The sequence below is a fragment of the Pimephales promelas genome, chromosome 6, assembly GCF_988280905.1.
Source record: "Pimephales promelas chromosome 6, fPimPro1.hap1.1, whole genome shotgun sequence".
NCBI lineage: Eukaryota > Metazoa > Chordata > Actinopteri > Cypriniformes > Leuciscidae > Pimephales > Pimephales promelas.
The window spans coordinates 3,065,377-3,091,183 of NC_142774.1; the positions used below are offsets into that span (position 1 = coordinate 3,065,377).

A 25,807-nucleotide genomic window follows, 5' to 3' on the forward strand; every position below is an offset into this window, starting at 1 on the left:
AAAAGAAATTATAAATTATAAAAATATATATTTTACACCAAAGAACACAACATTTACAAGCAAAAAGACAATAAACAGGGTATTATATAAAATAAAATTATACTATACGAAGGTTACAATGCATGAAATTCCTACCATTAAAGATTTTTATAAGCAATTTTGCTTTTAAAAGAATTAAATTATCAATATATAATCATAAATAAATAAATCTTTGTTGAAAAAAGTTATTTCTTTAAAAAATGTAACGTTTTGCAAGGAATTAAATAAAAAAATAACTATAAACGTCAAAGCAAAAGACTTTATCTCTAAAATCACACCTTTATGGCAAAAGTTTGGGGATAAACTCCTTTTACAGAAGTAATAAATGATTGTATGATTCGTGTACGCGTTGACAAAACGACTTGTAAACCGGAAGTGTCTGCGTTGCGCGCGCAGTGCATCATGGGCCGGTGACCGGCGGACCGCTGAGTTGTGTGATATGAGCCTCACATCTGTGAGGATGTGACCGGGATCTGATGATATTATGATCGCCAGGAGCTGCTTTATTTCATATAACAGGTACTCGCACCGCACACACACACACGGCAGTGTTTATGAGTGAGTGTGTGGGGCTTCAATGGCGCCGGAGCGGGTGTTTATAATGATTAGCGCTCAGGCTAGCAGCGGGTCATTACGTGTAACGTTAACACACAATAACAACTTACAAAAATACTGTATTTACTGTAAAAAGCAGTAAAAATTACGCACATATTCCCTTAAAATGCTGATTTATTCATACGTGTGTCAGTTAAATTAATATAAGCGCTTATGTGATTTGTTTTGCTCCTCACACAGGTAATTTCATCAGGTATTATTAATGATAATTATGTTTTAATGATAATTAATATTGTAATATGCATACGTTGTGTCTCAACTTGACGTTAAATCGAAGATAATAAACTGTTGAGCCGTCAGTCATACGTTTCTAGGTCAATACACATCTATAATTTCTCATAATAATATAATAAATGTGTGTAACGTTAGTTATTGAAATATAGGCTGTTGAAATGTAGCTTCATTGTGAGTTAATGATTGATCTGTCTGATGTGATTTGATCAAATCTCAGGTGCTGATCTTATTCGTTAATAAAAAAAAAATTCAATATGTCATGCACATTAAAATACGTGTATTTGTATTTTAATTACCTTGGCTTTCCCTTAAAAAGGTAAAGTAAGGGAGTACTTTTTCCTCTAATAAAGTTACAGTTACTTCTGATAGAACTGCATAGACCAATATAGATATATAATATAGCAATAAAATATAATATACAATAACAATATAGAACAACTCTATATAAAACAATAGTGGACGTAACACTAAAACGTAATGTTAAATGTATGTTTAAATGACAACTTTGGTCATTTCAAGAATAATTTATTCAATTATATATTGTTTATTTGAAAGAATTAAAAGTGCAGTTTCATGTCTATCCTTGTATCGTTCAACTGGTCGCGGTTTAAATAGGATTGAGAAAGTAATTAATAATAAGTGATGCCATACTTTGTTGAGAGAGTAATTAGTACAGTTGTTTAAACTGTATTAGCTAGTAATTTATTTTTTAGAGTAACTTACCCAACACTGATCGTATGGGATAACTCCCTTTTCGTTTAAATTGAAACGTTAAAATGTGTTTTCTTTGAAGCTGATTTGAAATATGTATTGTGAAATGTTCAATAAATAAGTCAAATGTGACAATTTATGCATGCAAACATGTACGGCAAAACGTTGGAGCAAATTGTGCTCCGTTCTCATAAAAAATATTTTTCTTTACATATAGTAGGCCTGTAGTTTTGTATTATTTTTGATTTAGCATTAATCTGCTGAACATATCCATGCAACAGTTAACTCAAAAATTAATATAATATACTAGTTGCATATTATGAAACTATCTAAGAAATATGACCAGTCAAATTTATTTATTTAGCTTTTTTTGGGGAGGGTTTCTCTTACCACTAATGAGGATTTAGAAACAAACGTTGCTCTTTCTTAATGGTTTTTCTTTACATAAAGTGTAGTTTTGTATTGAGTCGAATATGTCTGCAATAAGTGACTGGTTTTGGGTGAAGTTGTGCTGAGTGTGTGTGGAGTTTGCTGAAGTCAAACCGCAGCACTTTCGCTTCTTGCTCTGATGACTAGACAGCCGGCCGGTGTGTGTCGTGCTTCTCATCGGCTGTTGTGCAGATCTCATCCTCTCTAGCACACACACTCGGCCTGCCGTTCCCTCTCTCTCCGCTCACTCGGGCGTGAGATGCGCCCCAACATCAGATTAAACATGCAGCCATGAGTAAAAATGAAATAGGTGGCTGCACACACAGCTGCAGGATGTGTGTGAAGTCAGTTTCCTCTTTGTGTTTTTCACTCTTACTCACTTATTTTTATACACAATGTGTTTTTTTTTAAGCACTAGTTCATTTTAGAGCCAAACCGATAAAGGATTTCGAAGGCCGATACCGATGCAAATATTTGTTGGTTTTAAAATCCGATATATCGGCCGATATTATTATTATTATTATTTCAGAAACGCACAACAAAATATTGACAGATTTCCCTAACATTAGTTATTTGTAGTTATTTATGAGTTTAACTAAAATAATATGATAATGCATTTTAAAAAGAAACGTGTTTCTATTGTCACAACAGGACAGAGGAACATCAAAATATGTTAAAGTTCTGATTAATAAAATAATAATTAGTCCCTACATTGCCTTATAGTTATAAGCTACCTTATAATTACAATGTCAGCTTGCTATCCTTTTACCTGGACTTTTTGACAACACTCATGACATGGTTGAAGCGTGATTCGTCCGTTTTTATTTTATTTTTGAAATATTCATTTATCGGCCATTATAACTGCCGATATATCGGTCTGGCTCTAGTTCATTTAAAGGGATAGTTCACCCAAAAGCCCATGATTTACTAAAGTCATCTTAGATGTATATGATACTCTTCGCACAGATGAATATAATTGTAGTTATAATATAAACCATTTCACAAGATGTAAACAACACTGGTCCCGAAGCAATTCCTGTTTCAGTTTTTTAACACTACATAAAAGCTGGGATAAAATTCAGCCAACAGAAAATATAAAACTGAATCAAAAAGCTAAACAAACATCTTTAAGATGTTTTTTTTACATGTGAAATAAAGGAAACAGTTACAAACTGAAACAGGAAGTGCTTCTGGACCAGTGTTGTCTATATTTAACAATGCCCAAGCTTCATAATTTCTGTTTTGAAGTTCATAAAAGTAGAACGCTAAAAGCTAGAATGACTTTAGTAAATCATGGGTGAACTATCCCTTTAAAGAGTTGTATCTAATATTTTTATATCTAAGAATCATAAGATCTAAGAATTTTTATATTATATTGTTGAAAGTTGAATCTTGGTCTGCCTTGTTATAGACCGTTGAGCTGATTTGGCTTTATATTTGAATACAATGAATCTGAATAGTTATTTATTTGTGTTTCTCAACCACTTTAACCAATCAGACGTGGGTTTCCCCTGAAGGCCGGCTGTTTCCTGTGCCGTGACAGGATGCTGATGCTGTTCTCTTGTTCTTCTTTCAGTCTGCCTCTTATGTGAGGGATCCGCAGTGATGTCCTCCAATCCGATACCTCAGTCCAGCGGGGGAGGAGGGAGAGGCGCCGGCCCCAGCGACGGGCTCTTCCGGAAGCCCCGGGACCCTTCGATGGCCCCCAGACACTACCGAACCCCGCGCTCCCTCCCGGACGTCTGCCCCAAGGAGCCCACCGGTGAGACCCGGGAACGCCAGCTTACATGATAAGAATGGGTGTTTATGAAATTTGGGGCTTTTGTAACATGAGGATTTTGGTAGTGCTTGGGCTGTCTTCACTGTTATTGTCAGTACTTTATTATCTTTGTAAACTATAGGTGCTGTTGAATGCTCAATTCTAATGGGTTGACGAACGTTTTAAGGTGTGCAAGTATTTTCAGGGAAACGCATGGCTAAAGTGGTTCCAGGCAGGTCTTGATCACATTATAGTTTCACATATTTTTAAGTTATTTTCAGTTATTTTGAAGATTTTAGTTATTTCAAAGGTCCGACAACAGCAAAAGAACCAAAACCCACAACGACACTGACCCAGCAAATACATATATTAAACAAAGCATAAAAATGGTAAATTATTTCCATTTTTTTTTTTTACTCAAAAGTTGTGTTTTATTATGTACGGAAAGCACATCTTTCTCCCTCTCAAACTCATACAAGTACAGTACGGACACACACTCTATACGACCTCAATCGTCTAAAGGTTCCCTTCATCTCAGTGGAATATGTTTTTTTGACTTTCCATACATTATCTATCTATACACACACAAAAAACTGGGCTTGATTTGGTTGTTCTGAAGGTATGTAAAAAAATGTTTACACTTCTGGCCTTCGGGGTCAATACGACCACATTGAAATGAATGGGAGATGTTAAAAAAACTAAATATATTTTGTTCATGTGTGAAAAAAAAAAAATCCGGCATAAATCTGAAAATTTTTACACAGAAATGAAGGCCTATTACTAGAGCATAAATACAATGTATCATAAAAAAATAATGCTAATGCTAAAGCTAATGGTGTAGTTGAGGAATTGTGTGGTATATGGATACAAAAATAATTTCTATCTCCAAAAACACTGCATTAATGATTCTGAATAAATAAAAAAAAGATATATTATTTGTTTGATTAAAAATGTATATTTTTTGTACAATTAATTACTCAATCAATTGTAAACAGGAAACGAAGACCATTTGAAGGTTAAACGTTACATTAGATAAATTTCTCTCTAGCTACTCTAGATAATAACGGTGCTGTTCTTGAAGCAGATTAACTTAAAGTTTCGCTATTAGTAGAGACGCTGCTCAGGTAATTCACACACGCTTAATCTCTCTCTCTCTCTAACTGCATTAGACTGCTATCAGTGGCTGAAGTCTCCGCTACGAGCTCTAAAATAATGTTTTAGTATTCGCAACGAAGGCTTGGGATGAGATTAGCCCTACACTCAAGAGCGTTTCAAGAACAAAAACCTGACAAATGTCTTGAAATGCAACACCTAAACAACGTCTTGAGGTGTGGAAACCGTAATATAAGCGGAATAGTTGAATTCCTTTGAATTACTGTATGAAGAAACCATTTTCACTCAGAAATTGATTGTAAATTTCCCAGAGAAATGGGAAAGTAACAATGAGAATTTTTTTTCCAGTGATGCCATAGAAGGTTTCCTAGAAGGAAGAGCCTTTCTCTGAACAGTTCTAAAAAAGAACCAATTTTTCTTGATTTGAATCATGTGATGTTCTAAAGAACCTTTTGTGGAATGCAAAGATTCCGTGTTCTTCATGAAACTGCCGCTAAAGAGCCGTTATTTAGTGTAAGTGTAATATGAAGTGGTCCTGTGTGCAGGCGAAGGCCGTGGGCTCTGTGACGGGCCGTCTGTAGTGGCCGACCAGCACCGCTGGACCGTGTATAACTCTAAAGTGAACCTCCCCGCGGCCCTGAACGACCCCAGGCTGACCAAGAGAGAGTCCGACTTCTTCACCAAGACGTGGGGCCTGGACTTCACCGAGACCGAGGTCATGCCTTCCTTCTACTTGCCCAACATCACCCGAGAACACTTCAGCTCCTACCTGCAGGAGACGGCTCAGGTGACACATCTCAATTATTCAGAGGGAGAGAGAGAGAGAGAGAGAGAGAGAGAGAGAGAGAGAGAGAGACGAAATGACTATACTCAGAAATAATCTGACCTTGTCTGAATGTAGGTTCAAATCTTATTTCTCGTTATTTCTTGTTTCTATAAATGTATTTGTTTACTGATTGATTTATTGGCTTTATTGATTATTTGTTCATTGCTTATGTAATGGCCAATACTCATGTCAATAAAGCTCAATTGTATTGAGAGAGAGAGAGAAGGAAAAAACATAACTGCCCCATCATGTGACTCTCAACTAATGCTCTAATACGTGCTTTTATTTTTAAAGTCCCCTGGAGTCAATCACTGTGTCTTTTAAACTAAAATGAGATGTTTAAAAGTTTTTTCCTTGGAAAAAAAAATTCTTCATGCCTTAAAATAGCTTGAATGTAACTCTATGTGGATGTCGAGTTTGAACATGGTTTGTCTTAAAGCATATTAAAAACACATAAACTACTTTAAAAGCTGGATTTTCACCACAGGAGGACTTTAAAAATTAAGCTTGAAATTAAGCAAAAATATAACAAACGACTATTAGATGACGAGAAAATGCCTGAACGGTTGTCTAGTTTAGGACTGGAGGTGTGTGTGTCGTTGTGTATTAATAGACTTTGAGGCTCTTAAAGCAGATAAATGTGTCTTCAGTGTGTGTTTTCTGTCACGGGCTCCAGGCGATGGCAGCTTGTTTTTCTCTGTGGTTTTCTGTCTCATTGTTCCACCGCATTTCCTCCCGAGGAACGCCGTCTGTTTTTATCCGTCAGCCGGGTCGTGATCGAGAACGCCAGATCTGTTTGGGAAGGTAGAGCAGGTTTCTCACGGTGTGTTTGTGTCTCTCAGAGGGAGAAGATTCACGAGCGCTGCAAGAACGTCTGCCAGAGCAAAGACGACCTGGCGGTGCCCACCATCACCAATAATCACGGTACGCTTCACTCGAAATGAAAATGTCCTGATCGTTTACTCACCCCAAAGCCATCCAAGATGTTCCTGTCTTTCTTTCTTCAGTGGAAAAGAAAGTTTTTTGAGGAAAACTTTTCAGGATTTTTCTCCACACAATGAAAGGTGGGAAAGGTCACGCTGGACGTAGGCGGAAGTATTGTTTAGTTTTAGTTCCTTTATTGTCCACAAGTGGAAATTTGTCTTTGGCTTCACTATACATCACACACAAGGACACCAACACAAAAACATAAGAAAAGAAAAAAATACATAAATTAAAAACAGTAACATTACCATGCAGCTATACTTAAGCTTACATGTATCCACCCCTACTCGTATTTATGTCTTCTCAGCATTTAAAAATCGAATGGCAGTTGGCACAAATGACATCTGGTACACATTTTTACTTGCCCTAGGTTGTCTAAACCTTCTCCTTGATGGACGCAACTGAAAACTAGAGTGTAAGGGGTGAAATAAATCCTCAATAATGACCCTTGCCTTCTCTTTAACTTTCAATTAATATATCTCATTCAATTGTCTTTGTGTTTTATCTACGATTGCGCTAGCTATGTTAACCACCCCAGACAATTTCTGCTTGGATTTAACAGTCAGGACTCCATACCACATAGTCATATTAAAAGACATAATGCTTTCTACGAAATTCTTCTAAAATATTTTTACTCACACCAAAGTGTTTTAGCCTCCGAAGAAGATGCAATCTCTGCATTGCTTTTTTAAATACATAATCCACATTTCCAGCAAAACTCAAGTTACTATCTATGAATGTTCCCAGGTATTTGAAACTATTTACTATTTCTACCTGGTATCCACTGAGTTTCACGGGTTTCAATTGTTCAGAAAGTTCACTTTTGTTTCTAATAATCACTAGTTCCTTAGTTTTGTGCAAATTTATCTCAAGTGCGCTCAGTTTGCACTATTTTTGTACGGAATTGTTTACAAGCGTGGAGACGGAGGATCTAAAAGTTGACAAAAAATGCAATGACTTTGTCTACTAAAACTAGATTAAAACTATGAATGACAAAATTACTGACTAAAATGTGACTAAGACCAATAAGAATTTTCATCTGAAGACTAAAACAAAAATGGCTGCCAAAATTATTAAATTGTCGTGCTGATTATTTTCCGGTTTTTTTTTTTGTCGTGGTAAAGTCTTAAATTAGCCTTTAAGATGACTTAAAAAGGTCTTAAAAGTCATTAAATTTGCTGTTAAAAAATGTGCAGATACCCTGTTTATTGTATGTTGAATGGCATTTATGTCTTTGTGTCAGTTTATTGTTAAAAATGGCCGCCTACGTCCAGCGTGACCTTTCCCACGTGATGATGTAATGGCTGGCGCATCGCAGACCAAAATAAGACGAACAACTGTGGTTAAAAAGTATATACATTGTTATTTATTTTTAGAAAACGACTGATGGTTTTGCTTGATAAGACCGTGTTCCTCAGCTGGGAGCGTGCATGATGCCATTGATTTGGACTTTAACATGCGCTCGAAGTTCATTGTGTGGAGAAAAGTTTGCTTTGAAACTGAATCCGTGTTGTAAATAAAGGAGTCGTGCCAAACACACACTGTATTCGAGCTGATGTGTTTGTGTTGCAGATAAAGCCAGAGCTGAGCTGGATCAGGTGCCCAAGGTGAGGACTGAAGACTTGATCACGGTTTCCACACACATATGATATGATAATAATCATGAATGTGTCTTGAGCATCAAATCCTCATATTATTCATGATTTCTGAAGGGTCATGTGACACTGAAGACTGGAGTAATTCAGCCTTGATCACAGGAATAAATTACACTGTACACTGTATATTCACATGTTTTAAATTGTAATAATATTTCACAGTCACTCCAGTATTGTGACATCCACAATGAGATTTTACCTTGTCCTTTATTTTATTGTCTTAAATCCAAGTTTGAAATGTTGTAGTTCATCTTTTCTGGGAGAGGTTTTTTTTTTTTTTAAATGACCTTTCCCCATCCGAGGATTTAAAAAGGCAAATGTTTCCTTGCCGGTTAATTTCATCTCTCTCTCTCTCGCTCTCTCTCGCCCAGATCTTCATGAAGCCCGAGTTTGTCCTGAACGATCCGGCCACCTTTAATGCCGTGTTGCCGTGGTCTCACTTCAGCGTCGCCGGGGGCAAGAACAGCCGAGATGTGGCGTCGTCACGGTTACTGCAGGAAAAGGTGCCTGTCTGTCATTATCAGCAAAACAAATCAGCTTTAGATAATACTATAGTTTTGTAAATATTTTCATTTAGTTTTTTATTTTCCATTTTAATTTGAGTAATTTTGTTGTGTCCTGATGTTTTCGTTTGTATTAGTTATTATATTTTTTTATTTAATTAAATTTTTTTCTATAAATATGTCCATATATATTTTTAGCTTTAAAAATATTTTATTTCAGTTACCATTTATTTTGATTAAAAATGTTTTTTTTTTTATAATGGTTTTAGTCCTAGTACGCTGCTACCAATAAATATATACATACATTTCTCCGTACCCTTTTTTTTAACCACATCTAAAGCCAAAATACTAATTTACATTAAGTATATATTTATTTTAAAATCATAAAAATCATAAATATTTATTTCAAGTTTTTTTTTTTGCTTTAGTTAATATTAATTAAGCCAAAATACTAATTTACATTAAGTATATATTTATTTTAAAATCATAAAAATCATAAATATTTATTTTAAGTTTTTTTTTGCTTTAGTTAATATTAATTAAGCCAAAATACTAATTTACATTAAGTATATATTTATTTTAAAATCATAAAAATCATAAATATTTATTTTAAGTTTTTTTTTGCTTTAGTTAATATTAATTAAGCCAAAATACTAATTTACATTAAGTATATATTTATTTTAAAATCATAAAAATCATAAATATTTATTTTAAGTTTTTTTTTGCTTTAGTTAATATTAATTAAGCCAAAATACTAATTTACATTAAGTATATATTTATTTTAAAATCATAAAAATCATAAATATTTATTTTAAGTTTTTTTTGCTTTAGTTAATATTAATTAAGCCAAAATACTAATTTACATTAAGTATATATTTATTTTAAAATCATAAAAATCATAAATATTTATTTTAAGTTTTTTTTGCTTTAGTTAATATTAATTAAGCCAAAATACCAATTTACATTAAGTATATATTTATTTTAAAATCATAAAAATCATAAATATTTATTTTAAGTTTTTTTTTGCTTTAGTTAATATTAATTAAGCCAAAATACTAATTTACATTAAGTATATATTTATTTTAAAATCATAAAAATCATAAATATTTATTTAAAGTTTTTTTTTGCTTTAGTTAATATTAATTAAACATAACTTTCATTAAATAACTTAATATTTAATGCTCATTTACATTCATTTTAAATGTCAAATTTTAATATAAATATTTCTTGTATAAATATTAACAATTTGGGGATTGCCTAATTAAGTAAATAGTTCTTCTATTTTTTCCAAGCAAACCTGAACGTTTAAGACTAGTAAACAGTAAAATAATTAAATAAACACCATGAACAATTAAGTAAATAAAAACAAAAGAGAGCAAATACAGATATGAAGTAAGGCCCAGTGTCACAGACAAGGTTTAGATTAAACCAGGATAAGGCCTTATAGTTCAGTTAGGGCTTTTAAGCAGCTTTTATGAACATGCCTTAGAAAAAACATTGCAGTTGTGCATCTTAAGACAAGCTTTAAGATCTCTCAGTGCAAGTTGCTTTCAGTTAAAACAGGGTCTATCTTAAGCGTTGTCTGTGAACCGGGGGATTAATGCGCTGAGTGTGTGTGTGTGTGTGCAGTTGAGTCACTATCTGGACGTGGTGGAGGTGAGCATCGCTCGGCAGATCTCTCTTCGCTCCGAGGCCTTTTTCCACGCCATGTCGTCTCAGCACGAGCTCCAGGACCGGCTGCGAGAGACGGCCGACTCCGTGGCTAAGCTCCGCGCTCGCACCTCCGCCATCGACCGCGTGATGTGCCGCGGGCCCCTGCGAGCGCTGCGGGACGCTCTCACGCGCAACAACTGCGCCAAACTGCACAATAAGCTGAAGCTGATGGCCGCGGTGCACCAGACGCAGCCCACGGTGCAGTTACTCCTCTCCACGTCAGAGTTCGTCGGCGCGCTCGAGCTCATCGCAACCACCAAGGAAGTTCTGCAGCAGGAACTGCAGGGAATACACAGCTTCAGGTGCGCAAACACACACACGTTTACTAGGAAACATGCGGACAAGAAACAGCAGAGAGATCCGGATGTTTATAAGTCGCTTATTCAACATTGCTCACATTATCACAGTTTATTCGCTAGAAAATGGTAATAAAATATGAGCAGAATTTAGAGTTCTCAGATCAGTGGATGTTTCTCAGGTTTTGTCCGTCCTTCTGTCCGACTCTCACACATGATCATGTTGAGTATCTGTCAGCTGTTGAATTGAACTACACTATTAGATAATACCAGTTTAGCTCAAACACTGACCAGGCAATGCGAATGTAGCAATTAGCAAAACACGGTCAGCTCAAAGTGTCTGAATCATTTTAGGTCAATCTGTTGTGGGAAGTTCATCTAAAAGTTGATATCGGGAGATATTTATTTACCAAATAAATAATTTACCAAATAAAATAAAAATAAAACAAGGTGATATAGGTATATAACAAGGTATATAACTATATAAATAACTATATCGCGAAATATATCGTTACCGTGAAATAAAATTAGTCATATCGTGAAACACAATTTTGGTCATATCGCCCACCCCTAGTGTCAATGTTACTGGTAGTCACTGTGTGAATCATTTTTGGGTATATAATGTCACAGTTTAGTTTATTTTGCTATCCTCACTTACATAAATGTACTATAGACCATTTCACAAGGGGATCGCACTTCCTGTTTCAGTTTTTTAACACTACATAAAAGCTGGGATAAAATACAACCAACAGAACATTTAAAACTGAATCAAAAAGTTAAACAAACATCTTTAAGATGTTTTCTTTACATGTGAAATAAAGGAAACAGTTACAAACTGAAACAGGAAGTGTTTCTGGACCAGTGTTGTTTACATCTTGTGAAATGGTCTATAGTGTCCTGCACACACTAGTAAAAGCATATCAAGTATCAAATATTCTTGGTTTGAGCGTATGTCCTGTTATTTGTGTCTCTTTCCGCAGGCATTTGGGTTCTCAGCTCTGCGAGATGGAGCGGTTGATCGATAAGATGATGGTGGCTGATTTCTCCACATACGCTCAAAGCGACCTCAATCGACCCTTTGAAGAGGACATTCAGGTCATGGAGAAGGTCAGACCTTCCTCATTTCATGAGGAATCAAATGTTGCTTTATTTCCTGAAATAACTGTGCTATGGCAACTTACCTTATCTCTCAAAGCACAAAACTTCCTCTTGAGTTAAAAAACAACATTTATCGAAACTAAACTGCAGCTTCAAACTGTTCATCTTCTGTTTAAGTATTCAGGCTGCATTAATTTGCAAAAACAGTAATATTGTCAAATAATATTGCAATTTATTTAGGATCTATGATGAATTTAAGTGTTTTTATACAATCTTTTGTAAAATTATATCTTAACTGGCACTTTTGATTAATTTAAAGCATTCTCGCTGAATATAAGTATTAACTTAAAAATGTTACTGACCTCAAACTTTTGAACAGTAGTGTATTAAATAGAATAGGGATTCTTTCAGTCTTTTTGTCATAAGCAAACCCAGGCATGTTGGGATTGGTGCTGAAGTGTTTCACAAATTATGTCATTTCAAATGCGAAACTGAACTCTCCAGTAAATGTCATTGTTGTGGCGCCCTCACGTTCCCACAAGCTGACCACAGCGGCGGTTTCCAGTTTCCAGGTGTGAAACAAGGGCAGCCCAGTAAACCAGGTCACATGACAGCTCATGCTTGTGTTGGATGTGGGTCAGGGTTGGTTTGAGGTTTACAGTGTGGGATTTCTCACACAGGTCACAGAGCAGCCGGCAGCGTCAGGAAAGGTTGGTTATGTCGCTCTAAATCCCACGCCGACGAGTCAACCAAACCGCTGATTGCATTTGATTTCAATAATGAAAGAACGAAAGCAGAGATGATTTTCATTGGAAATCAAATCATTTTTAATTTAAAATCTCAGCAGCATGTGTGATCAGTGGTGTTTTGATTGGCTTGTGTTGTGGTTCCACATCTGAGTTTGTGTGTTTATTGCAGGATCGTTTGCAGTCTCTGGTCTTTGGCCTGTTGAGACAGAGGAAGCTCGATTTCCTGGACATTTACAGTGACGAGATGGTCCGTGCTGCCAAGAACGTCGTACGGCAGGTGAGGTCTACACTACAGACTGGGTCTGAACAATCAGAGCAGAGTTGACCAATCACAACAGACTGGGTCATCTGACCAATCAGAGCAGAGTAGACCAATCACAACAGACTGGGTCATCTGACCAATCAGAGCAGAGTAGACCAATCACAACAGACTGGGTCATCTGACCAATCAGAGCAGAGTTGACCAATCACAACAGACTGGGTCATCTGACCAATCAGAGCAGAGTAGACCAATCACAACAGACTGGGTCATCTGACCAATCAGAGCAGAGTTGACCAATCACAACAGACTGGGTCATCTGACCAATCAGAGCAGAGTTGACCAATCACAACAGACTGGGCCATCTGACCAATCAGAGCAGAGTAGACCAATCACAACAGACTGGGCCATCTGACCAATCAGAGCAGAGTTGACCAATCACAACAGACTAGGCCATCTGACCAATCAGAGCAGAGTTGACCAATCACAACAGACTGGACCATCTGACCAATCAGAGCAGAGTAGACCAATCACAACAGACTGGGCCATCTGACCAATCAGAGCAGAGTAGACCAATCACAACAGACTGGGTCTGACCAATCAGAGCAGAGTAGACCAATCACAACAGACTGTGATTGCATGTAAACCTGAATGAGTCCTCAGACTGGCATAATGGGGAACTTTAACACAAAAGCGAATGTTTCTCTGAATGATTTCTGTCTTTCCCTGCAGTGTGTTGAGAAGTCTGTGTCGCAGATCAGTGAGATTGATGCAGACACCGTCAAGTGAGTTCACGTCCCCTCAGTATATCACATCACAGCACTGTTTACCACAGCTGACTGTGTGTGTGTGTTGCAGATTTCACGAGCAGATGCGCTTGATGACATTTAATCAGTGGTTTGATCTGCTGCTGGATATATTTGAACACTTCATCCTGTTCATCAAGAGGATCAAGGTAAATCAGCTCAACACCTGACAGAACGTGTCGTCTGGACATGATCTCGCACACAACACATAATAATAATAATTCAGAATTTCATCAGAATTGACTAGTTCCACTCCTCCTTTTGGCAGACATCAACGAGGCCTTGCAGGATCAGTTCATGTTAAAAACAACACCAGTAATAATACATGTTAAAGGGCGCCCTTTTTACAAAATGTAAAATAAGTTGTGAAGTTTTAGCTTAAAATTAGCATAATCTGTCATGATAATGTTCCCAGAGGCGGGGTTTATGTAAATATTAGGGTTGGTGATGTCACTAACCCTGGAGGATGCTCGTGTAGTCCCTAACAGACGTTTGTTGTAGTGATTTCTTTAAAAGCCAATATCTTCTTTGCAGATGTGGTTTATGCTCTAACAGCAACATTACACACTAACTAAAGCTAGAAAAGTGAAATCATGATCAACCAGCCCTTTAAAAAGCAGCGTTCCCTTTGAGATAAACATGTAGATGCTGGAGGCCGAACTTGAACTATACACCCTTAGAAGAAATGGTTCTATTTAGAACCAAAAATGGTTCCATCCCCCGCTTCATACATGGAACTCCAAAATGGTTCTATATAGAAACATTTTTTTGGTAAAAGGTTCTATTGCCCAAGTATGGAACCCCAGGGTTCTGTATAGAACCCAGAGTGTATAGAACCTTTTACCAAAAAAATGGTTCTATATAGTACCATTTTGGAGTTCCAAATACGTAGCGCTGATAGAACCTTTAAAGGTTCCATATAGAACCTTTTCTTCTAAGAGTGTAGCCTCCATTCCCCAGTCAAACACTGCACGCTCAGTAGCGCACTCGTCCTCTGCAGTGCAAACTCACGCGTGTTTGTTTCAGGCTACGCTCGGCGTCATCCGTAACGTGGTGCTGGAGGTGCTGGACAGCAGCCAGAGGAGTCGGATAGCGGACGTCACCCCCGCGGCTGATCATTCCCAGGAGGACGAGGAGGAGTCGGGAGCTCATCACTCCGGGGAGGCGGAGCTCGCGTATCTCACTCACGAGGGGCTCTTCATCAGCGACGCGCTCAACGACGCGCAGGCGAGAGCACAGACGCGCACCGACACCTGCGGGAGCGACTCGGCCTCCGCCACCACAGAATCCTCCTCCAGCAGGGAGCACAACTACAACACTACTTCCTCCCTGCCCGCAGGGGGCGCTGCTGCTCTGTGAGTCACTCACTCGCTGCTCACACTGTCTGTCTCATTTACACCGCCAATACTTAAAGGAGAACTCCGGCGCAAAATGAACCTTTGGTCTAATAACAAATTGGTACCTGTCGACTGTTCTCTGAGATTTGTTTTCATGATAATCGAATGTAAAGAGTTTTATCTCTAAAACTGTTTAGTGTATACACTAGTATATGGGGGCAGGTGCTCTTCGCTCTTCGTTTTGAATTTCTAAAAATCACAGCTTCATCGGAATGTTATGAAACTAGGTGACTTTTATGGCATTATGTATGCGAATACAAAAAAAAATTGAGGTCATGATCGGAGCACGCTAAGTGGTCGTAAAAAAAAATAGTCACACTTGTGGTCTTCGGTCAAAAATGACCCCCATAGGAAATGAATGGGAAATCGAGATAAACACAAAAATTCACAAATTTTTTTTTTTTTTTTTTTTTAATTTTTAATAAAAAATCGTTTTTGAGATTGTTTCACATATATATTTAAATCCACCAAAAAAAAAAATGTGTTCATAAACATCTGGGGAATTCACATGCCTCTCCATAGAGAGCTGTACATGCCATCTAGTGGTTACACCATGACTCTACGCTTTTTCTCTATAGTGTAACCAGATGGTGCTAATTTTCTTCAAAAAATATTTTTTTCTGAAGGCCTAGACTCTATATTAAACTAAAATACTGCATTAATAATTTTTTGGAAAAAAAAAATATATATATATTTTTCCATGGCAAAAATAGACCATAAATATTGCATAAATATTAATCAATTCAATCAAATTGTCTCAAAATACTAAATTACAAAGAATAAATATTATAGAACAAAAATAAATTGCATTGGTTTTACTGGGATGAAGGAAATTTAATTTTTAGATGTCCGGTCACTTTTGACCGGGAAGATAACAAGTGTGACTCCGAAACGAAGAGCACCTGAGGGTTAAGTAAAAAGAAATCGCTAGTTTAATACCACTAACAAGGCTCAAAATAGCCCCACACTAACACAGTAACATAATGAGGGTCCATACATGCAAAACGAAGCATTGAGAACTTTGTAAGTGTACAGACCGTTTAATAAGAAGATAAATACAATACAGTTCACTTCGCGTATACAGACAGGAGCCATCTGCGGAAAACAGTCCAAACAATGTGTGTGTTGTTCCTCATGAAGCAGGACAGCATCAGTAATGTGTGTGTTGTCTCCGTCAGGAGTGAGGACGTCATGCCGTCCGATCTGGAGTTGGGTCGAGTGGCCAATAACGTTCAGGAGCTGCTGTACACGGCGTCAGACGTCAGTCACGACCGCTGCGTCAAAGTGCTCATGACCCGAGCCAAGGTAAACACACACACCACACTTCAGTTCTGCACACACCCGCGGCTCATTGGCTCACTGCTGTCACACGCCTCCCTCACACCTTTCCCTCGCGGGTCTGAATGACCCGAAGTGCTAACGTTATACTTATAATTTTTGTTCTATATTTTTAATGCAACTTTTTTGTTATTTTTTTATTTGATTTACCTTTTAAATGGATAGATTTGATCAATAAATCATAAATAAATAGTCATTTAAGCACATTCCTCACATTCTTTCAACGTAAATGCAAAGTCAGAATACCTTACATTGAGGAAAACAAACATGTATAACATGATATTTCACTATTCTCTATTGAACTCTATCCACTAGATGGAGCTGTTCCGCTGGGTCCTAAAGTCACTTAGTATGCATTCAGATACACATAAAATATTTTTTTGGTAATGTTTTAGCATGTTCAGTTTGAATTTTGAGCATTTTTAGGTTTTTCTATGCGCTCCTCGCATTCATTCATTCCTAACTGGGTCAAAATGACCCACAAACGAAGGATTTGTTACTTTGTGAAATTTCAATCACAAAACTACTCGAATCCATTACTTTTTTGTGTGTGTTTGTGGTTCAAGTGCGACAAAAGTCCGTCCTACGGACTCAATTTTATAATTTTTAATTATTAAATGAATTTTGGTGGGATGAGGATGATGGTCTGTTCCCGCAGGACGGGTCTCTGGAGCGTTTGAGCTCGGCGGAGTTCGTGCGTTTGAGTCGGGCGGTGGAGTCGTTCGTCCAGGACACTGAGGCGGAGTGTGTCCGGCGCAGCGTGAGCCTGAGGGGGGCGCTACAGAGCCAGGCCAACCGCTTCGTGCAGCGCTTCCACGAGGAGCGCAAGACCAAGCTCAGGTACAGCTGCCCAACACACACTACGGCTACATCCATCCGGAGACATTACAAATTATTATTAGCTATAGCTATATTATTAACGCCTATTAGACAACCACATTAGACAGTTAGTCTATGACTAAACTTGCATCATTGTTTTTAGATACCCCCTCTTTGACCGTCCACACTAAACACACTTTCAAACGTATCCACTTTGGAGAGTGAGGAAAAGATGCGTTTTAAACGAGATCGTATTGTGTAGACAAGGCCATAGAGTTTGAAGAGCTGTGTGTGTGTGTGTGTGCAGTCTGCTGCTGGATAACGAGCGCTGGAAGCAGGCCGAGGTCCCTGTGGAGTTCCAGGATCTGGTGGACTCCATCGCTGACGGACGCATCAGTCTGCCTGAGCGCAAACACACGGGTAGGAGACCGCACACACTGTTGATGAGTTTAATAGATGTTTTTATCCTACTGTATAATAGTGTGACTCCGGTTAACTGCGTCCTTTACTGCACTTTATTATACACATCTCAGTTTGGCAAATGTGTGTTCTGAGTTGTGACTTTTTTTCCTTCCATGTTTGTATGGATTTCCCTATTAATGAATTATTCACCTTTTATACACCTGAATTATACACCTTTTCAATTATTCAACTTTTTTTTTTTTACAGTATTAATATGTTATTTTACCATACAATAGGTGTTTTTATAGGATTTCTTATTGCAATTTATCATATATTTTCAGAGATAATTTTTCTACATTTGTTGTTTATTATTGCCGTTTATTGCTGCCGTTTATTGTTGCCGTTTATAGTTGCCGTTTATTGTTGCCGTATTGTTACCGTTTACTGTTGCTGTTTATTATTGCCGTTTACTGTTGCCGTTTATTGTTGCCGTTTATTGTTGCTGTTTATTGTTGCCGTTTATTGTTGCCATTTATAGTTGCCGTTTATTGTTGCCGTATTGTTACCGTTTACTGTTGCTGTTTATTATTGCCGTTTACTGTTGCCGTTTATTGTTGCCGTTTATTGTTGCTGTTTATAGTTGCCGTTTATTGTTGCCGTATTTTTACCGTTTACTGTTGCTGTTTATTATTGCCGTTTACTGTTGCCATTTATAGTTGCCGTTTATTGTTGCCGTATTGTTACCGTTTACTGTTGCTGTTTATTATTGCCGTTTACTGTTGCCGTTTATTGTTGCTGTTTATAGTTGCCGTTTATTGTTGCCGTATTTTTACCGTTTACTGTTGCTGTTTATTATTGCCGTTTACTGTTGCCATTTATAGTTGCCGTTTATTGTTGCCGTATTGTTACCGTTTACTGTTGCTGTTTATTATTGCCGTTTACTGTTGCCGTTTATTATTGCCGTTTACTGTTGCCGTTTATTGCTGCCGTTTATTGTTGCTGTTTATAGTTGCCGTTTATTGTTGCCGTATTTTTACCGTTTACTGTTGCTGTTTATTATTGCCGTTTACTGTTGCCGTTTATTGTTGCCGTTTATTGTTGCCGTTTATTGTTGCTGTTTATTGTTGGCGTATTGTTACCGTTTACTTTTGCCGTTTATTGTTGCCGTTTATTGTTGCTGTTTATAGTTGCCGTTTATTGTTGCCGTATTTTTACCGTTTACTGTTGCTGTTTATTATTGCCGTTTACTGTTGCCATTTATAGTTGCCGTTTATTGTTGCCGCATTGTTACCGTTTACTGTTGCCGTTTATTGCTGCCGTTTATTGTTGCTGTTTATAGTTGCCGTTTATTGTTGCCGTATTTTTACCGTTTACTGTTGCTGTTTATTATTGCCGTTTACTGTTGCCGTTTATTGTTGCCGTTTATTGTTGCCGTTTATTGTTGCCGTTTATTGTTGCCGTTTATTGTTGCCGTTTATTGTTGGCGTATTGTTACCGTTTACTATTGCCGTTTATTGTTGCCATTTATTACTGCCATTTATTGTTACTGTTTACTGTTGCTGTTTATTATTACCATTTATTGTTGCATTTATTGTTGCCGTATTGTTACCGTTTACTATTGCCGTTTATTATTGCCGTTTATTGTTGCCGTTTAATGTTTATTGTTGCCGTGTATTGTTGCCGTTTATTGTTCATTGTCGCCATTTATTGCTGCCGTTTATTATTGCCGTTTATTGTCACCGTTTATTGTCGCCGTTTATTGTTGCCATTTATTGTTTATTGTTGCCGTTTATTGTTCATTGTCGCCGTTTATTGTCGCCGTTTATTATTGCCGTTTATTGTCGCTGTTTATTGTCACCGTTTATTGTCGCCGTTTATTATTGCCGTTTATTGTTGCCGTTTATTGTTTATTGTTGCCGTTTATTGTTGCCGTTTATTGATTATTGTTGCCGTTTATTGTTGCCGTGTATTGTTGCCGTTTATTTTTGCTGTTTATTGTTTATTGTTGCCGTTTATTGTCATCGTTTATTGTTTATTGTTGCCGTTTGAGCCGTGTGTTTCGTGTCCTCAGCGTCGGAGGACCGGAAGCCCAGTGAGTTCCTGTGTGTCGACGGGCAGAAATACGCTGTGGTCGGGTGAGTGGTTTCCAGCACTTCATTTCTCCGGCGGCGAGTTTTCCTTTGTGACTTTTAACCTTTGACCTTGTGGCCTGTGATAGGACGGTGCTGCTGCTGATCCGGATGTTTCTGGAGTATTGCCAGTGTGTGAATGACATTCCCTCCATCACCACTGACATCCTCACGCGCCTTACCGACCTGCTCAAGGTGTGTGTGTGTGACCTTCACCTACTTCTGACTGCAGTGTGACATCACTTGACTGACAGGTTGTGTTTTGTTTCCATGGCGACAGCACTTCAACTCGCGGTGCTGCCAGCTGGTGCTCGGGGCCGGAGCGCTGCAGGTCGTGGGGCTGAAGACTATCACCACCAGAAACCTTGGTAACCTCTCACACACACACACACTGAACACACACTACACACTCACACACTGTCATGGCTCAGCTGTAATGAGGAGGGGGTGATATTTGTATTCTGATGGACAAACTGAATTAATTTTACTTAAAAAAGGTCTTAAAAGTCAGTTTGATTTTCAAGACTGCACATGTACCTGCTGATATCAGTGGACTTAAAGCAAAAGATTTCAAGTCATGTGTGTGTGTGTGTGTGTGTCCTCAGCTCTGGCGTCTCGCTGTCTTCAGCTGGTGGTTGTCTTCATACCTGTGATCCGAGCACACTTCGAGACCAGACTGCAGCCCAAACAGTACAGCATACTACGCCACTTCGACCACATCACCAAGGTACACACACACACACACACACACCCACCGCGCATGCTAGCGTGTGATGCTAACAGCTGCTTTCACTCTCTCTTCAGGACTATAACGACCACATCGCAGAGATCTCTGCCAAACTAGTGGCCATTATGGACAGCATGTTCGAGAAGGCTCTGTCTAAGGTGAGTGATGTCAGCCGTGTCGGGAAACTGACTTTAGATTAGATTTAGAAATAAGAGAGTTAAACTTCCTTATCCAGTATCCTGTTGTTCTGTAACCCAGAATATAATATAAAACAAATATAATATAATATCAGCAGCTGTGAGGTTTATGTGAAAGCACTTTTGGTGTGAAAGGACCGTAACATTTGCCAAAAATATTACCGTTTTGTTGTTGTTGTTATTAAAAAACGAATAAGCAAGCTCAGCCCAGGTGAGGAAAAGTAACGCAAAAGTAATGTAACGTATTACTTTTCATAAAAAGTAACTAAGTACCGTAACTAAGTACTGTGTCCTCTGCAGTACGAGGTGAAGGCGCCCATGCCGTCGGCGTGTTTGCGTAACGTGTGTAAGCAGATGGCCAAGATGCACGAGGCCATTCATGAGCTGTTGCCGGAGGAGCAGACGCAGGTGAGGCGCGCGCGCGAGTGTTTGAGCGTCACACTGCAGACGCTGGTGTTCACCGTGTGTTTGTGTGCAGATGCTGTTCCTCCGGATCAACGCCCGCTTTAATCTGCACCTTAGGAGGCAGCTCGCGCGGCTGGGCGTCAGCAACGACGGCGGGCCGCAGAACGGGTGAGTGTTGGGCTGCGGCGGTGAGTTGAAGGAGCCGTATGGAAGATTGTGGTCAAAACTGGTACTGCAATCACTTTAGAATTACTGTAGAGCGGTGTATCCCCTCCCCCCTGACTCAAGGTTGTCAGATAGGCTGCAGGATTCAGCATTTTTTTATCCCACACGTTTGTATCTGCAGCTGTGGTAACTAGAGCAGAGCTGGCAACCCGAATGTCGCAACACTACTGACTCTGTGATTGGTAGATGTGTGGAGGGTGGAGCATCAGACCAAAACACAACATAACAACATCAACATCAGTTGAGGGCTGCAACTTCACTTTTTAAATGACAATATGCTGGCCGGACTGCTGTTGTCAGTGATATAAGTATTTGAAATGAACATGATTTCTTAATGTCTAGTGACATATCAGGGCCATTTTATGATTATTTGAAATACATTTTTTACACACAGCTCCTTTAAACATGTCATCTTATATTTCTAATATTATATACATTATTTACACACACACACAGTAGTAGGTCTGTATTTTATATCTAAATAAAAAAAATATAAATATAATTTACGTATATATTTATAATTAATATATTTCCTTTTTATTTTATATATATATATATGTGTGTGTGTGTGTGTGTGTGTGTGTGTGTGTGTGTGTGTGAGTGAAAATATAATGAATAAATATACATATTTAATGAATAAATATATACATATATATTTATAATATATATATATATATATAATGAATATAAATATATAATAAATATATGAATAAATAATATATAAACTATAATGAAATACATATATATATATACACACACACACACAGTAGTAGTTCTGTATTTTATATCTAAATAAAAAAATATATAAATATTATTTACATATATTTTTATAATTAATATATGTATAATGAATAAAATATAAATATTTAATGAATATATATATATATATGTATATAATAAATATATGAATAAATAACATATAAAATATAATGAAATAACATATATATATATATATATATATATATATATATATATATATATGTACACACACAGTAGTAGTTCTGTATTTTATATCTAAATAAAAAAAATATAAATATTATTTACATATATTTTTATAATTAATATATGTATAATGAATAAAATATACATATTTAATGAATATATATATATATATATATATATATATATACAGTATATGTATATAATAAATATATGAATAAATAACATATATATATATATATATATATATATGTTATTTCATTATATTTTATATGTATACACACACACACAGTAGTAGTTCTGTATTTTATATCTAAATAAAAAAAATATAAATATTATTTACTAGGGATGGGGCCGATCCGATCCAGTATCGGTATCGGGACCGATACCAGCATAATTCACGTATCGGATTTTTCCGATCCAACCTGCGGAGAAATCCGATATTTATGATCCATGTCTGCGCTTTAACGTTGTCTGCTGAAATGACTCCAAAAGTGATTCCCGCCGGGCCTGCTAGTCTGCTATAGCTGGCTGCAAACTGTGGAATGGATACCCTGAACGGAGGTGCAGCTCAATCAGTGACTGTAAAACATAGGGCTCAATGAGACACCCCCCCCCCGCTCAGGAAATCCATTCCGCAGTTTGCAGCCAGCTAGCAGGATAGCACTGAGCTATAACATGTTCGCTGTGTGGAAATCATATGGTGGAACTGGAAACACCGCTGCAGTGCAGAGCAAGACAGCAAAGTGCAATGTTTGCAAAGCCGTATTAATTAAACTATTTGATGCATGTTTGCAATTCGCAGTCCAGAAGAGAAAGAGAGAGATCTCTCACGCGGTGCAACAGCAAGCACAACATGACAGCCCGGCGTAATGAGTGACGACAGAGGAAACGTAGCCTGGTTACACTTTAGATCTGTGATATTAGTCTGATTTCCAAATATTAAAGAATATATTGAGGTAAAAAAAACATTAAAAACAATAGCCGCATTCTGTCTAGCCAACTTCCTTCCCATCGCGGCGGTGCACTGTCATTTCTCCCTAAAACTCAAACTTTAAGACAGAATCAGCATGATCGATGATTGTAGTAAAATCCGAAACAGACCGCAACAAGACAAGCAAATTATACTCTGGGCTTCATATGCGCGTCTAAACGATCAAATGTAGCCTGCACAAAAATGTCAAACCGACCGACTTGGAGATTAACACTTAAACAATTTATTATGTCTAAAATGAACGTAGTTATGGAAATATTTGGGAGAAAATATGGTGCATCAGTAGACTATGAAATCTGAACTCGTTCTTAAAGGGGCAGCAGTATAAATGTGACGATTGCGACATTACTGAGAATCAAACAACCAAAGGCAAAGAGAAAATCACTCACAGCTCTTGAATGAATTACTTCAGCTTTAATAAGCATAAATCTATCTATGATAAACTTTGCAGTGCTATTTTACTTTTGATTACTTTATTATAATTCTTTTTAAGACCATACCTGAACAATGTTTGTAGACTTTCCTGAAATTAAAGCACTGTGTAGGCCTGTATAATGTGTATCTTTGTTTAATTGTCTATCTATTGTTTAATATATATATATATATTTATATATATATTGACATACATACATATGTACATCCTTGCCTGTAGAGAGGAGTTTATTTCAGCATCATATAAAATCAACAATAATGATAAATACTATTAAAGCAAACACAGCTCTGGTATCGGAAAAGTATTGGTATCGGCCGATATCCAAAGTCAGGTATCGGGATCGGATCGGAAGTGAAAAAATGTGGATCGGTGCATCCCTATTATTTACATATATTTTTATAATTAATATATGTAAAAAAAACTTATTTCCTTTTTATTTTATATATAATTTATATATTTTTCATATATATGTGTGTGTGTATGTTATTTTATTATATTTATATTTTTTAAAAGTATATTTTTTGCTACAAAATAAATCTCTCCCTCTCTCTCCCTCTCTCTCTCTCCCTCTCTCTCTCTCCCTCTCTCTCTCTCCCTCTCTCTCTCTCTCTCTCTCTCTCTCTCTCTCTCTCTCAGGCTGGTGATGGTGGACGTGGCATTTTACTCGGAGAACGTTCAGGCTCTGCGCTCTCTCGAGTGTTTGGACTTAAACATGTCGGAGATCTGGGAGCAGAAAAGGTGATGACGGACCGCTCGTCCTGGCCAATCAGCCCTCTCCGTCACAGTGACCTGCCCCGCCCCTGAGCAGGAAGTGAGGTCAGTGGGTGAACACAGACTCAGGACTGGAGCTCTAGTTTGTTTTGTGACAACACTCGTGTCCCGCCGCTGCCTCGAGGCTCAGCATCTGTACTGACGGGACGTGCCCGGGAGGGACCGACACTTTGTTTTTTTTGTGGAGACCAAATCAGGACAAGCTTGTGTGGTTGACCAATCGCAGCTGGGGATTGTGGGTAATCTGTGTTTTGTTTGTCCTCAGTGCCTCCTTCAGCACCACCACTACAGTGCAACTGTCCATTCATGTGCAATCCGATTCCTATCGTTGTGAATATTGCTGAATTATTTAATCACTGTCGGATGAATCAACCAATGGTTATTTATTTCAATTGATTTTGTTGTTGATCGATCAATCATGTTTTTCTGTGTTGTTTTTTTCAAGTTAAGCTTTCAGGCGACGACGGCCGATTGGACAACTAGGGTTTTAAAACACATCTTTCTGACTTGTCATTGGGTTTTCCATCAACATGATTATGGTTTTGCTCCTGCTCTTGGTTTTCATGTTCAGGGTCACTCAGTTGAAGTATTAAAACTCTGGAGGGTTAAAGGTCAAGGATTCTTGTCCATGTTTATCTCATTATTTAAATGATGGTGTGTCTTCACACTCCCCAACTAGCATTTCTCTGTTAAACAGGTTTAGGTACAAAGACTCGTCAAGATTTTGGACCAAAATACCTAATAATGCTTAATTATTGAAAGTAATTTAACATGAATTATAAAACAAAGATAATAATGAAGAATGATTTCAATATAAGTATGTGTCCTTGCAAACTTGACTTCCCCAGCATCCACTGGTATAAAGTGGCCCGCTGGTGATCTATTATATTTAAACGGAGGCCTGTGATTGGTTGGAATGAACGGAGAATGTGAATGTGTTTTCCCGAATCATGTGTTGTTTTGCTGTGAGCTTTGTGTTGGAGAGGATCCATGTATTATCTTATTTAACACCTGTGCTGTCCGGTTCAAAAGTGCCTAACCTTTATTTGGTGTCGAAGACGACTTCTGACTCGAACGGTCCATCTGTGGGGTAGAAGTGCCTAATCCGTGTGTGTTTCGGGCCCTCGCTGCTGCTGATGCGGCGAACCCCAAGAAATACGCTGATGGGGGAACTGTTGTGGCATGCTTGACCTTTTAAAATGTGGCACTTTTTATCATTAATAAAGCCACGGTGAACATCAA

The 25,807-nt window shown here is 37.7% G+C and overlaps 1 protein-coding gene across 2 annotated transcripts; it reads left to right on the plus strand.

The window, feature by feature from the left end:
- Positions 1-427: 427 nt before the first annotated feature.
- Positions 428-25,807, plus strand: vps54 (VPS54 subunit of GARP complex). Of its 2 annotated transcripts, XM_039684683.2 has the most exons (24): positions 428-558; positions 3,605-3,790; positions 5,446-5,687; positions 6,569-6,650; positions 8,283-8,317; positions 8,737-8,868; positions 10,498-10,883; positions 11,858-11,984; positions 12,656-12,685; positions 12,894-13,001; positions 13,716-13,768; positions 13,842-13,938; positions 14,816-15,144; positions 16,365-16,491; positions 17,183-17,364; positions 17,651-17,763; positions 19,817-19,880; positions 19,964-20,069; positions 20,155-20,242; positions 20,480-20,601; positions 20,679-20,759; positions 21,099-21,206; positions 21,277-21,371; positions 24,431-25,807. In XM_039684683.2, exons 2-24 carry the CDS (start codon positions 3,634-3,636, stop codon positions 24,534-24,536), a joined length of 2,970 nt encoding a protein of 989 aa, XP_039540617.1. In that variant the 5' UTR covers positions 428-558; positions 3,605-3,633; the 3' UTR covers positions 24,537-25,807. The 2 variants fall into 2 exon arrangements, with proteins under 2 accessions (XP_039540617.1, XP_039540626.1); XM_039684692.2 differs by lacking the exon at positions 12,656-12,685.